General features: G+C 42.8%; 1 protein-coding gene across 1 annotated transcript in view; it reads right to left on the bottom strand.

The window, feature by feature from the left end:
- Positions 1–15,140, bottom strand: part of LOC145414000 (histone-lysine N-methyltransferase SMYD3-like) — a 182,570-nt gene that overhangs the window by 22,819 nt on the left and 144,611 nt on the right. The window contains exon 11 of the mRNA XM_080283569.1: positions 13,917–14,079. Within this exon, the coding sequence (XP_080139695.1) occupies positions 13,917–14,079 (163 nt within the window). The remainder of the gene's footprint in view (positions 1–13,916; positions 14,080–15,140) is intronic.

The following is a 15,140-nucleotide window of genomic DNA, read 5'->3' as shown; positions in this document are numbered from 1 at the left end:
TAAACTCACCCCTATATCGCCTGAGGCCTTCAACATTTCGGCAGTCAACCCAGACACACCTGCTGCCTTCCCTACCCTCATCCTGCCTATTGCCTCACTCACAGTAGCAGTATCAATCAAAGGCCAAGGGCCAGACACTGGATCTGCTGGCTCCAAACCTTCCCTGTCCCAGTCAAACTCCTCATCCAACAACTGGTTATAATGCTCTCTCCATGCATCTTTAATATCCTCACTGTTCACCATTACCCTTCCTTCATCATTCTTCACATACTGCTCACCTATAATATCCCGATTATCCCTCTTCACCTGACCTGCCACCCTAAATATATTTTTCCTTTCCCCATGATTTAGGTTATCAAGTAATTGTCTCCGTGACTCCGACTTTGCCCTGTATACCTCTCTTCTAGCCCTACGCTTGGCAGCCAAATATTCCTCTGCTACCACCCTTCTTCCATTCCCGGAAAAGCCTTCTTTTCTCCTTAACTGCAGCTTCTACACCCTCATCCCACCACCAAGTTACTTTATGTCTTGGTGGTCCTCTTGTCCAACCGCATGTTACATCAGTAACTCTCAAGAAATTGTTCTTGAGGGCTCTGTACTGTTCATTAACGCCTCTGTCTACAGCTCCCTGTTCAGCCACCACTCTCCTCAACTCGCTATAGAAGGCATCCCTTACTACTTGGTTTTTCAGCTTCCATATTTTCCTCCTAGGTACATAAGTCCTCTTTTTCATCACTTGTTCTTTAAGCACCATACCACAAATCAATAGTTTGTGCTGCTGCACACACTCCTCACTTCCTATAACTTTAACATCCCTCACTAACCTCCTATCGGCCCTCCTAACCAGAAAATAATCTATCTGACAGCTATTTCCCCCAGACTCATACGTAATTAGCCTACTGTGTCTTTTCCTAAAATATGTGTTGCACACAATCATGTCCATTGCCTCCCCAAACTCGAGTATCCTTTCCCTTTCTGCATTCCTTACTTCCCATAACTTTAACATTCCTTAGACCATACGCACATGGAAAGAATTAAGAATATATGGAGAGGAGGGGAAACTGCTGAGTGCTGTGAAGAGTATGTACTGAGGAGCTAGGGCTATGGTGCAATTGGATGGCGAGCTAAGTGAGTCCTTTGATCTAAATGTGGGACTGAAACAGGGATGTGTGATGTCTCCATGGCTGTTTAATATATACATGGATGGGGTTGTAAAGGTAGTGTAAGGTAGGGCAGTGGATGTGGGGGTGACTTTAATGAATGAGGGTGAGATGTGGAACATTCCGGAGTTGCGTTTGCTGATGATACAGTATTGTTGAGTTAAGATGAATGGGAGTTGCAAGGTTTCATGAATGAATTTGGGACAGTGTGTAGGAAGAAGAAACTGAAAGTTAATGTAAACAAGAGTAAAGTTATAGTGTTTGTGAGGAATGAAGTCACAGAATGCAGAGTGAGGTTGGATGGTGAGGATATGGAGAATGTGGGTGCATTCAAGTACTTGGGTAGTGTGATGAGTAAGGATGGAACTTTTGGGGATGAAGTGCTTGAAATGGTACAGCAGGGAAGGAAGGTTGTTGGTTCACTGAAAGCAGTGATGAGAAATAGGGGGGTGAGTATGCAAGTTAAGAAGTCGCCGTATGATAGTATTGTGATCCCTACCCTGACGTATGGAAGCAAGGCATGGACCGTGCTAGAAAGGAATAAGTCAAGAGTGAGAGCAGTGGAAATGAGTTACTTGAGAGGAGCATGTGAAGTGACATGGAGGGACAGGTTGACGAATGAAGAAGTGAAGGAACGTTGTGGGGTGGATGTGGATGTGGTTGAGAAAATTAGGAGATATATACTGAGGTGGTTTGGACATGTGGAGAGACTGGAGAATGAAAGACTGACTAAAAGGGTGTATGTAGGTGAAGTGAAGGGAGGGAGAGGGAGGGGAAGACCAAGGATGAGGTGGAGGGATGGAGTTGAGAGGTATATAAGGGATGGGGGGAGTGAGTACTGGGGAGGGCAGTCAAATGGTGGGTGACAGAGCGACTTGGAGGCGTTTTGTCTGTGGCCACCCTTTTTTGGGATTAGGGCGTCGGGCTATAGATAGACAGATAGATAGATAGACATAGATAGACAGACTTATTTTGGCTACTTCTGCCCATGTATTTTGTACTTCCTCTGTGTTGTTTCTCATCATTTTATTTGCCCGAGTTATCTCCTCATCAATGTCTCTACGTTGCTCTATATATTACCTGCTTGTCTAATTATGTCTTTATCATCATTGTACTCCTTCGAAACTATTTCATGGGTGACTACTGTATTTCCCATTTCATTCACTTTCTTCCTCAGAATGTCTGCCTCAGCTTGTAGCTCACCTATTGTTGCTTCTTTTCTGTTTAATTCCTTTACCAGTGTGTGTGTGTGTGTGTGTGTGTGTGTGTGTGTGTGTGTGTGTGTGTGTGTGTGTGTGTGTGTGTGTGTGTGTGTGTGTGTGTGTGTGTGTGTGTGTGTGTGTGTGTGTGTGTGTGTGTGTGTGTGTGTGTGTGTATTTTGCAGCCAAAACTGGAAAATGGACTTTGATGAAACTTAGCAGGATGGCTGGAACTGTGTACCAGATGGGCCAGTTTCAATTCCATGACGACTGATACTTTCTGAAGGGGTGTTTTGGAACCTAGTACAGCAACTGTCTCCATTGATGTTACAATATGCACATATGGAGGAGGCAGCAGAGAATTTTTGTGAAGTTTCATGCATCTTTAAAGGATGCAGGGGGGGGGTTATATATTTACAATCTGATGTCTATACTTCACTGATGCTAAGAACAGACAATTTCATTCAGCAAAAAATGGTAGTGGTGTAGCTGTTCTGGTGGTGGTGGTGATAGCTGTGGTGGTAATGCTGATGGTGGTGGTAACTGTGATGGTGCTGGTGCTGGTGAAGGTACAGTACCTGTGATGGTGACTGTGTTTGTGATGGTGGTCACAAATGGTTCTCATTTGGGCAAGAGAAAAGCGTGGTTCAAAAATGGCTCTTGTTACTACCCAAAGCATGTCTAACTCCATCATCTCAAACCCACCTTCAGCTTAGTGAACCACTGTAACTTGCTGAATTGTTGAAACTTTCACTGGTATGCCCAGATGTCTTGTTACAAAGCAAATATGATAACTTGTGCCTCGATGAGCCTTGAGATCCCATGTGCCTTGATGAGCCTTGAAATGCAGTCATCCTTCTCTGGCTGATCTTTTTCCTACACTGCCCTTAGGTTATACTGTACAGCATAATAAAGGGCCATTACTGATGAGGCAACTGAATTCTGTTGAATCTCTAAAGGGGCAGCTCAGGGTCATTTTTTTTTTTTTTTTTTTTAAATAAAGAATTAAGGTCTGGGAAGAGGTGTTGTGACAGACAATTATAGGGCTTACTTTTTTCTTTGTTTTCTTTTTAAACGCAAGGAAAAAGGAACTAAAGGCCAGGCCGCTTCTGCTGACTAAGCATGTAAATGAATGATATCTTTTTTTTTTAACTGTACATAAGAAGAATGCGGTTGGGAAAGACAGCAAGTGTGTCTGGGTTGAATGCTGAAATGCTGAAAGCCTCAGGAGATACAAGAGTATATTTGATTACTGATTTGATAAATACAATAATATATATTGTGGCAGGTGGGGGTGCTCACCATCCACTCACTCAATGTAGTGCTGCTCTCGGGTGTCTGCTCTTTCCACTCCTCCATTCTTCTGTCCTTCCATCCTCTTCTGTCTTCCCTTCCTTCATTCCTTCCTCGTCCTTCTGCCTACGGGTGACTTTACACTCCCTCTTCTGTCTTTCTTTCCTTCATTCTTTCCTCTTCCTTCTGCCTGTGGGTGACTCTACACTGAGTGACATGCCAAATGCTTTCCTGTACACCAGGAAACCATTTACTATGCTGGGTGGTAACCATATAACCAAATTTTGGCGCCTGGTGGATTAGTGGGTAATTACGGTGCTCCAACTGGATTGAGCCGGTGAAGGTTTATATCCAAGGGGTGGTTGGGGTTTATTGCTCACGTAATGCCACTCAGGGATGAGTGAGGCTGGTCACTCTCATCTTAAATGTCAGGACCAACTTGCCTAGCCCCGGACTCCTACGCTCTTCATGGGGCAATGTAGGACTGGATGATGGATGGATGAATGAATGAATAATGTATATGTATGCTGTCCCAGATGGCTGGCAAAAGAATGGGACTGTAAATGTACATGGGGAAAGATGATGTCCTGGAAAGAGGAAATTACAGAAACATAAAAAAAATTGGACCAGATGATGATGATAATGGAGAGTCCTAGAAGGTATCATTAGCAAAAAAAGTGAAAACTGATGAGATGCAGTTTGAATTTATCTCTGGCAAAGGGACAACTGATGCCATATTCATTGTCTGACAGCTTCAGGAAAAATATATAAGAAAATTATATATGTCATATATATATACTGTATATATGTCAAGTGGGGTTGGTGGAGGATTAGTGCCCCTCCCTGTAAAACAATTAACTCCAAGCCCTTGGCCACCCCGTTTGAGATACATGGCGTCTGGCAATGAATGAATGAATGAATTTAGGAAAGAAAAGGGATTTTTTTAAAAACATGATTGGTTCTGGGGGTGTGCAGAGAAGGAATGCAGTGCCAGGAAACGTGACACTCGCACAGGTGACGAGCGCTCTGAAGCGGCTGAAAAGTGAGAAGCAGCTCGGGATGAGTGTATGCAGAAATGATTAAGTGTAGTGGAGAGAACGGAATGAAGTGCTTCTTGGAGATATGTAAGAAGGCATGGATGAGTGAAACTGTACCATCAACATGGAAAAAGGCCATGACTATACCTCTGTACAAAAATAAAGATGAGTGAAGTGAGTCCAAGAATTATTGTGGCATAAGTTTATTGAGAGTGGTAGGGAACGTATATGGAAGAATTATTACAGAGAAAGTAAAAAAAATATCAGAGGTCCTAGTGAGTGATGAACAGGGAGGCTTTAGGAGTGGCAGAGGATGTGTGGATCAAATATTTGCAGTGAGACAGACAGTGGAGAAGGCTCATGAGGACTATAAAGTGTTTTTGGCATTCACAGACCTGGAAAACGCATACGACAATGTAGAAGCAGAAGGACTGTGGAAGGTTTTGCGCATGTAGGGTGTAGATGGTAAGCTGCTAGGTGCCGTCAAGAGTTTCATGATGGTAGTGAAGCATGTGTAAGAGTTATTGGGCATCTAAGTGAATGGTTCACGATCGGTGTGGGCGTGAGACAAGGTTATGTGATGTCCCCATGGTTGTTCAATACGTATATATATGGGGACACGTAAAAACACGAGTAATGGAGAGGGGGAAGGCGATGGTAATGAATGGTGATGGATGCAGGGTTGTTATGATTTAAGTCAATGATTTAAATCATGTGATTTAAATCAATTTAAATCGGAGTGAAAAAAATCATTAAATCAAAATGGATTCTTTATTCTTATAAATATGTAAAAATGGGGGCATCCATCATCCACCCACTTAGTGTGGTGGTACTGTACTCTGTTTTTAGGGTAGCTCTATACTGAATGGCAAGATAAATGATTTCCTGTAAACCAGGAAAGCATTTACAGCGCTGGGTGGTAACCTTATAACCAACATACACGTGTTTCTATGTGATATAAGTGGGTTGACGGAGGGTTAGTGCCCCTGCCCAGAAAACAACGAACTAAAAATAAGAACAAGAAGCCTCGGGCCAGGATTGATCAAAAGGTGATGACTAAGGACTGAACAAAGGACATGGTACGGGTACGGATAGCTACTTGGAACATAAGGGGTGCAAATGATGAGGTGAAAGAGAGATTGTCCAGGTGCTTGAAGGTGCAAAAGTGGATGTATGTGGAATAACTGAAACTAAATGAAGAGGTGAGAGTGTGACAGAATGGGAGTATGTGGGGTATATGCGCGGGAGTAGGTGAGAATGAAAGGGTAAGAGAAGGAGTGTGTATTGTTGTGAGTAACAGATGGAAGGAGAATTTAAGAGAGTGTGGATTGGTTGCTCAAGGACTGTGGGTAAGATTGAAAGTTGGACTACAAATGTGGGCGACTGTGTGCATGTATGCGCCAACACAAGATCGTGCAAGTACAGTAGAGTGAGAGAAGAGTTCTGGACAAATGTGAAAGCATGCATGGAAAAGTTTGAAAGGAATGAGAGAGTGTTTTTGATTGGAGATATGAATGGAAAAGTAGGGAATGTGAAGGTGGATGGAGTAGTTGGTGAGTGGGATGTGCCTGCTGAGATGGATGAGAATGGCAGTGCTTTAGTGGACATTTGTTCCGGGAGGGGGTTTGTGATAGCCAATACCCTCTTCAGGCACAACACAGTCCACAGGTATACGTGGTGAGTGATGAGAAAGGTGCATGGTGTACTGAACGAACAGAAGGCAATAACTGATTGTGTGTGTGTGGATGAAAGGATAAGAAGGTGTGTAGTGGAGGCAAGAGTATATGGAGGTTGGGAGAGTGGACTTTCTGACCGCTACCAAGTGGTGGTCAGAATCAAGGTCCAAAGGAAATGGAGAAACAGAAGAAGGGAAGGACAGGAGGAAGTAGTTCATACAAGGAGAGTGGAAAGGTTACAAGAGGATGGTAAAAGGGCAGAGTGTAAGAGGGAAGTGGAGGAGTAATTGGGTAAATATGGATTGGAGCAGATGAGGGACCTGGAAGGTGTGTCCAAGATCTTCACAGAAGAAATCTGTGCAGCATGTGAGGTGGTGTGTGGGGTGAAGAGAAGATGAAAGGGGGTGTAGGGAACAGCATGGTGGAATGAAAAGGTGTGAGGCTGTGGCACAAACGAAGGAAGCATATAGTGAATGGATGAGAAACAGAGGCATGGATGAAGTTGAAAGACGGAAGAGAGAGTTATATGTACAGAAAAAGAGAGAGGTCAAAAGATTAGTAAAAGAGAGTACAAAGAGAGTGGATGAGGAATTTGAGTGTAAAGTGGAGGAAATGTATGAAAATGTTCCGGAAGGAGGTAAAGAGAGTTAGACACTGTGCCAAAGAAGTTAGTTGGGGAGTGAATGATAAAAATGGTAGATTACTAGCAGAGATGGGAGAAAAAGTGAACACATGGACAGAACACATTAAGGAATTACTGAACATATAGAATGAAAGTAATGCGAGTGTAAGTGGCTGGGGAATGGCTGGGAGACGGAGGGATGTGAAAAGACAGGAAGAAATCAGTGGAAGTTGTGGTAGCAATGAAGAAAGTCAAAATGGGGAAAGCCCCAGGAATTGATGGAGTGTGTGGTGAAATGCTGAAGCATAGGGGAGAGATAGTAGTAGAATGGATGTGGAAGATGTGCAGAATGGCCTGGGAAGAAGGTAAAGTCCCGGAGGAATGGAAGTCAAGTATAATTATTCCCCAGTACAAAGGAAAAGGGGAAAAAGAAGCATGTTGTAATCATAGGGGCATTTGTCTTCTTAGTGTAATAGGAAAAGTATATGGTGTGATACTTACAGCCAGAGTTAGGGAAATAACAGAGGAATTAGTTGGAGAAGACCAGGGAGGGTTTAGAAAGGGAAGAGGTTGTGTAGATCAGATATTCATTCTTAGATCTTTAGTGGAAGAGTTTCTAGAGAAGGGAGAGAAGTTGTATGCAGCCTTCATGGATTTGGAGAAAGCATATGACAGGGTGGATAGACAAGGACTGTGGAAAGTATTAAGAGTATATGGAGTAGATGGGAAGTTGCTGAGTGCTGTGAAGAGTACAGTATGTATGAGGGTGCTAAGGCTGCAGTGCGTGTGGATAGTGAACTGAGTGAATTTTTCTATTTGAAGATTGGGTTGAAACAGGGATGTGTCATGTCTCCATGGTTGTTCAATCTGTACATGGATGGGGTTATAAAAGAGATGCAAGGTAGGGCAGTGGATGTTGGAGCGGCTCTAGTGAGAGAAGGCAGTGTTTGGAAACTCCCTGTACTGTTGTTTGCAGATGACACTGTGTTGTTAAGTGAAGATGAAAGGAGGCTGCAAGGCTTGGTGGATGAGTTTGGAAAAGTATGTAAGACATGGAATCTAAAGGTGAATGTAGAGAAGAGTAAAGTGATGGTCTTCGAGAGAAGTGAAGTCAGTGAATGTACAGTGAAGTTAGATGAGAAGGAAATGAAAAATATAATGCATTTAAGTACTTGGGTAGTGTGATGAGTAAGGATGGAAGTTTAGAGGATGAAGTGCTTGAAAGGGTACAATAAGGATGAAAGGTTGCTGGTTCCTTGAAAGCAGTGATAAAAAGCCGGAAGTGAGCATGGAAGTGAAAAAGTTACTGCATGACAGTATTGTGATACCAACTCCCATGTATGGAAGTGTAACTTGGAACTTGTTGGAGGGACAGAAGTCAAGAGAACAGTGGAAATGAGTTATCTGAGAGGAGCATGTGCAGTTACACGGGGAGACAGCCTGACAAATGATGAAGTGAAGAAGCGTTGTGGTATGGATGTGCATTGATAGGATGCGTTAGGAGAAACACATTGAGGTGGTTTGGCCATGTGGAGAGGATGGAGAGTGAGAGACTGATGAGGACAGTGTATGTGAGTGAGGCGGAGGGGGGGAGAGGAAGGGGGAGGCCAAGGATGAGATGGAGGGATGGAGTGGTGAGGTATATGAGAGGGGTGTGTGAGCTGGGAGCAGGGCAGTGAAATGGCGGAAGACAGGGCGACATAAAGGGGATTTGTTTATGGCCACCCCTTACGGGGTGATGGATGTGTATTGTACAGATGCATCAAGTCTGCTTGGCCTGTAGTCTTCCTGTAATGATCTTGATCAAGTCAGCCACTAGTGATTGCCTTTTGTTGCATGGCAAATATTAAAAACAGAGAAGGCTCTTTGATAATAATAATAAATGTGACTATCCTCAATGTTAACATAAGAACTAAACTCTTCTTTGAATACACAGTAACATGATTCAATCTAATGATTACGATCCTAATTTGACAAAATATAAAAGACAAGTTGGCAACTTTCTTCAGTATCTGACAGTGTGAGTAACCTCCCCCAATACCATGAAGTGCTAGCCTGTGGTGTGCTGCCCTACTCTCACTTCCAATTCACATTATTATTTTCGATATTGTAAGTCTGTTTATTTGAACAGTGATATATAATCATGCCTAATGGATGCATTGCAGCAAGTGGAAGGAAAAAAGACCCAGTATGGTACTCTTTTGACAGAATTCCCAAAGGAAGAAACAGGGTTGGAAAAAAATCACAGTTTAAAAAAAATCATTTAAATTTATAAAATGCAATTTAAATAAAAAGTTATTTATTTTATTATCATTTTTTTCTTAATCTGTGATTTATTCCAACTCTGGATGGATGGAATATCTCAAAATTTGTTGTATGCTGATGATGCAGCACTATTTGCAAATACCGGACAAGAACTTGGTAGACTAGTGTAGAGCTTTGCTCTTGTCTGTGAGAGTCGTGCCTTGACAGTAAATGTAGAAAAGAGTAAAGTGATGGTTACTGAGAATGAAAGTGACTCCCAGTGTGATGTTATAGTGAACAGAGAGACTGGAATTGGTGAGAGAGTTCAAATACCTGGGTACAGTGATAGAAATGAGAGGGAAATGTGCAAAAGCAGTGGAAAGTAGAGTGACACAAGAAAGGAAAGTAGCTGGTACAATGAAGGCCTTGATAAGAAACAGAGGCTTGAGTGTTGCAGCTGCACGAGGCTTACATGAAGGAGTGTTAGTGCCATGTTTAACATATGGATGTGAGACTATGGTGTGGCATGAAAATGAAAAGTCAGGAGTGAAAGCAGTGTAGATGGGACTGTTGAGGAACGTACGTGGAGTACAGAGGGTGGATAGAATACAATATACTGTAATATGATTCGTGAAACGTGGAGTGAGGAAGTCTGTGGACACCAGAATCGAAGAGAGTGTACTGAGATGGTATGGTCATGTGGAGTGAATGGATAACAACAGAGTGGTGAAAAGGTATATCTGAGCGAATCTGAAAGAGGGAGGGAGCGAGGTATGTCAAGGAGAAGGTGGAGAGATATGGTGGATGAATGTGTGAGGCTAGAGGACTGACAAAAGATTGAGCTGGCTGGATGAATATTGTGAGGAGAAGCACATGAACAGGGATTTGGCACCCCTTTTTAATGTGACAGCATCCCCATTGACTCTGTCAAATACGTTTCTGTGAAGCTACAGAACATGGTGAATGTTTTTGGCATATCAGATAAAGCCAGGATTCTGGGGGCTTGAATGGTGAGTGAATGGAAGGATGGTCCATTGGATTGGGCAAATTTGGGCTGTCTGGACAATGCTACTCCTCACCCTGCCCTAAGGTGGGAAAGGAGGTCCAGATGATAATGATGATGAATGAGAAGCCTTTGACAGAGTCCCTAAGGAGGTGTTGGTGTGGGGAAATGAGAAAGCCTGAGATCAAAGAGTGGCTGGTTAGAGTGGTTATGACTATGTATGTGGGTACTCACACCCGGGTGAGAATTAATGGAGATTTAAGAGAAGAGTTTTCCATAAATGGTGGCAAGCATTGGTGGTCATCTTGAGCCCCTTCTTGTTTATCATGGTGCCTGAAGCTCTCTCATGTGACTTCAGAAATAGACTCCTGTGGAGATGCTGTATGTTGAAGATTTGGTGCTGACTGGAGAGAATGAAAAGGAGGCAGAAGAAAGATTTAATAAGTGGGGAGATGGAATGGGGCACAAGGGTTTCAGTGTAAATGCTGATAAAATGAAAGTGATGATATCTAGGGTTGGTGATGGTACTGTCAAACTGAGAGTGTGGCCATGTGCAGTTTGCCATAAGGGTGTGGGAAGCAACTCCATCTCGTGCGTGTTTGTGATAAGTGGGTGTATAAGAGATGGAGTGGTATCAGAGGTAGGCTGTGAAATAATGCTGATTTCATGTGTGCGGTGTGTCGGGGAAAGCATGTAGAAATTGTCAGGATTGAGCTTGCTGGAGTCTCTACGGTGTGTGTGTGTGGAGGAATTTTGAGTTTTGTTATTTGGGGGACATGCTGTGTGCTGGAGAGATGGGGCTGGAGTTAGCTCTGTGACTAGGAGAAGGAGTGGTTATTACCTAACACTGCGAGGGCTCTCCCTCCATGCTAGAGGATCTTTGTATGTGGCATGTGTTAATGAGTGTAATGCTGCATGGTAGTGGGAAGAGAAGGAAGAGGATATTCACAGGCTCATATGTACAAAAATGGGATGATTAGATGAGTGTGGAGTGCCTCCTTGACTGTGAGGTCTCAGGGACTCTGACTACAACTGAAGAGTTGCAGGGAAGGATGGGACTTGAAAGTACTGGTGTTGTGATGATGAAGAGTAGACTGAGATGGTTAGGGCATGCTGAGAGGATGAAGGATGACAGATGAAGGATGGGACTTGAAAGTATTGGTCTTGTGATGAGGAGGGGTAGACTGAGATGGTTTGGGCATGCTAAGACAGTGAAGGATGACAGCTGGCTACAGATGGTACGAAATGTGAACGTCAGAGGTAAAGATGTGAGAGGCAGACCATGCAAGACCTGGGACGAGGTCATAGAGTGTGGCCTCAGAGAGAAGGGACTGAAGAGGGAGGCTGCCAGAGATCGAGCAGCGTGGAGAGCCGTCATTAGGTGACCACGGCTGACACATGCAAGCATGCTGAAGCCTTTATAATCGATACAGTACAATGTGTATTTGCTGACCCAAAATGTCTTATAACAGGCTATGATGGTCATATTTTCATTTTTTCCTTACAGTGTATTCAGTTTAATAATGAAGCTTCTAGTATTAAATTTATTCCAATAAAAAAACTTGGGGAAAATGAGTTTAAAAAAAAAAATTGTGCCCACCAGTAAGGCCTCCCTCGACCTGGAGAGCATTGTGTACAACCTCACTTGCTCCAAAACTTACTGCTGTGCACGAAAGGGTTATTAAAGCTCATTTACAATATTATCATTACAAACTGCCATTAACTGAAACATACAACACAACAACTTGTCAGCCAGCCAGCCATTGCCAGACGCCATGTATCCCAGACGGGGTGGCCAAGGGCTTAGAGTTAATTGTTTTACAGGGAGGGGCACTAATCCTCCACCAACCCCACTTGACGTAGGGATGCCAACAGTATCTGGTGTTCCCAGGCGGTCACCCATCCAAGTACTAACCAGACCCAACACAAGTTGTTGTTGTAAGCAACAACTTGTGCTACTGACAAATTCCTTAAAATGGTGATACAGTAATCACACGATTATCCAACATAAAAGAGCCAAAGCCATGTCTGGGGAATGGCTCCATCCTGATAACGGACTTCTCCCCCAGCACCCCCCCTTCATACATACCCTAACTTTGAAAGCCATTGTCAAAGGCCACTACAGCACATCATACAGCACGTGTTCCTGGTGTTTTACACTGCTGTATCTGGTGAAACGGACATACAAAAAACTGCCAAGAAATTACCATGGTCAAGCATACCCATCAACCACAGACAAGCAATCACTACTGCAGGGCCATACCCTGCAGTGACATGAAAAAATACCATACAGCACAGTACTGTAAATGATAAGATCAGCTACACAAGAAAAATGCAGTGGGCATACAAAACGTTATGGAATAATGGAATAAAATCATTTAAAATAGAATAAAATCATGGAACTGTTGAGTATACTAGAATAGAATCAAGGAACAATACAGTAAGCTACAATAAAACCGGCTATACAAGAAAATGGCTGCGAGCACACAAAATGTTATGGTAAAATGGAATAAAATAATGGTGAAATAGAATAAAATCATGGAACAGTAGAGTAAGCTGGAATAAAATCAAAGATCAGTACAGTCAGCTAGAATAAAACCAGCTACACAAGAAAAAGGCTGTGGGCACACAAAACATTATGGTAAAATGGAGTAAAATCATGCAGCAGTACAGTATCCTAGAATAAAAATCAAGGAACAGTACAGTCAGCTGGAATAATATAAAAACAACACTCACAATTCCTCACAGGTGTCGTATGAAATAACCTGCTAGCTCCTTGACTGACAGTTGTATAGTACTGCGGATGGTGATGCTGTTGCACTGCACAGTACAGTAAATCCTATGTGGTCTAGTGGCATACCCTGATACGCTTAGTTGGAGTCTGGGTCAAGGAGGAGCTCCTGCAATTGGGCCAGGGAAGCAACTATGGGATCTCAAGCTTCTTCTTCTCCAGAGTCAACACTACCTTCTTCCTTTTCCCTGGTGGAGGGGCCTTTATCACACACCCGAGGAAGAGGCATGTGAGGAATGGCAAGGCCTGAAGCAGGTAGGAGATCACCACTAAAACCACCATATGCACCACCATGACAACTTTCATGGGGGAGATGCGTACTCAGTGGGTGTCGCGCAGGAAATGAGAATGACTGAGGGGGCCTCTAGTGGGTAGTGGGTGAACTACGGAGCCTGGTGGTGCGCTCAACTGGGCTATTCTCGCCTAGCTAGGCGAGAAATGTTCATGCTGCCAAAATTTCACCCCGAAAGCGAGAATTTTGTCCGGATATTTTGAAAACATGTATGATTAATGGATTTATACAGCCAGATCACAGCATATGGATAAGGTAGTGGTCATCCAGACAATCGGGTGATTACTGCACTAATACACGTGATGAATGAATACAGTACCCACAAAATGTGCAAACTTTCCTGCCCTTACCTTCTCTAAAAAAGATGATGGATGGTACAGCCTAAGATATAATACTTATAATAGAACCAGCAACTGCTTATCATTGCAAAAGTCTACCATCAATGCTTTACTTTTATAACTAACTGAGATCATATAAACAATAATATCTTAATTTGCACACTAATTTGAAGATCAGTTGGTCCCCCTGTTCACCTTAATATATATACTGTACAATATTTCAGTATTAATAAAAATGTTTATTTATATGTCTACACAAACCTGAGACCAGGAATGTTCTTTATGCCATAATCCAGTGCGATATTCCAATTGTTAAGTGAAATGGCTGCCTCTGTTGCTGCATCCAGTAGTTTCACACGCATTAGGTTCTTGGGATGGAAGAGTGTACCTTGACGTTCCAGTCCTCGCTGACACACGTCCAGATCTAATGGATGGCTAAGGGCTGATAGTTATGACAATCTATAAATCATCACACAACAAACATAGTAAGAAGGAAACAGAGTTGAATCATTGTATATGCATGCTTTGCATCTCCACTTTTTTCAGTCACTGACTGCTTAATACTAAAACTCACATCTAAACACTTCAGCACAGGCAAAACTTGCAAGGACACCACAGTCCTATCTTGATGGTGAGTACCCAATAGCCAGTGACCATTGTACCTAATGTCTACCTTTTTCCCTTTAACTTCATTCCAAGTCATTACCTGTAGAGTAAGGGATGAAAACCCCTCTATCACAGCACTACCATATATTTTGTAGAGTCACTGGAGAGTCTTCACAGTAGTGGAAGGGCTCTACAATAAGCTGATGAGTTTAGCGACTCGGGTGACATAATTAATGTAGAGAGTGGTGCTGAAAGTAAAAGTAGTTCAGCCGAGGTCTTTCCTATCTCTGAAAAGATGCCATATGCTATGAGGATAATCTTGAATTTCAGAATCAAGGAAAACTAGAAATAACAATCAATATGTCCTCTCTACACTTTCATCATGATACATGTAAATGTCTTAGTCAACATAGAAGCTGTTTCCTATGACAATCCTATCTACCTAAGTTGGCTAATATAATAAAAAGGTACAATACTGTACTTCATTCCACAAAGTGAAAAATATTTAATTACAGTATGTATTGAATACTGCACAGTATTACATTTCTGGAGGGAACAAGTTGCCATTACATAATAGATCATCACATACCAATATACAGCTGTTACTGCTGGTGTGGCCCCAAATTCATCTGAAGTGAACCTGATGGACCGTAAGTTGAAGTTGCCTTTTTCCTGTGCCCCACTACCCTCCTTTCTGGGGACAGGAAGGGAGCTGAAGAATGTCTGTAAAACCTGGCAGCTCCACTGCCCAGATATATCAATGCCACTGGATGACAGTGTCCCTCTCCAGTTAAAAGATATAGGATAGAGTCGCCTTGGCATGTACGAGAAGTTGTAGAGCACTATGTACAAATCCATTAAAACTGCTATCTGCAGTGA

This window comes from Coenobita brevimanus, chromosome 98 (genome assembly GCF_032717465.1).
Source record: "Coenobita brevimanus isolate Jiangsu-jjx chromosome 98, ASM3271746v2, whole genome shotgun sequence".
Taxonomy (NCBI): domain Eukaryota; kingdom Metazoa; phylum Arthropoda; class Malacostraca; order Decapoda; family Coenobitidae; genus Coenobita; species Coenobita brevimanus.
This window is presented reverse-complemented; position numbering and strand designations above follow the sequence as displayed.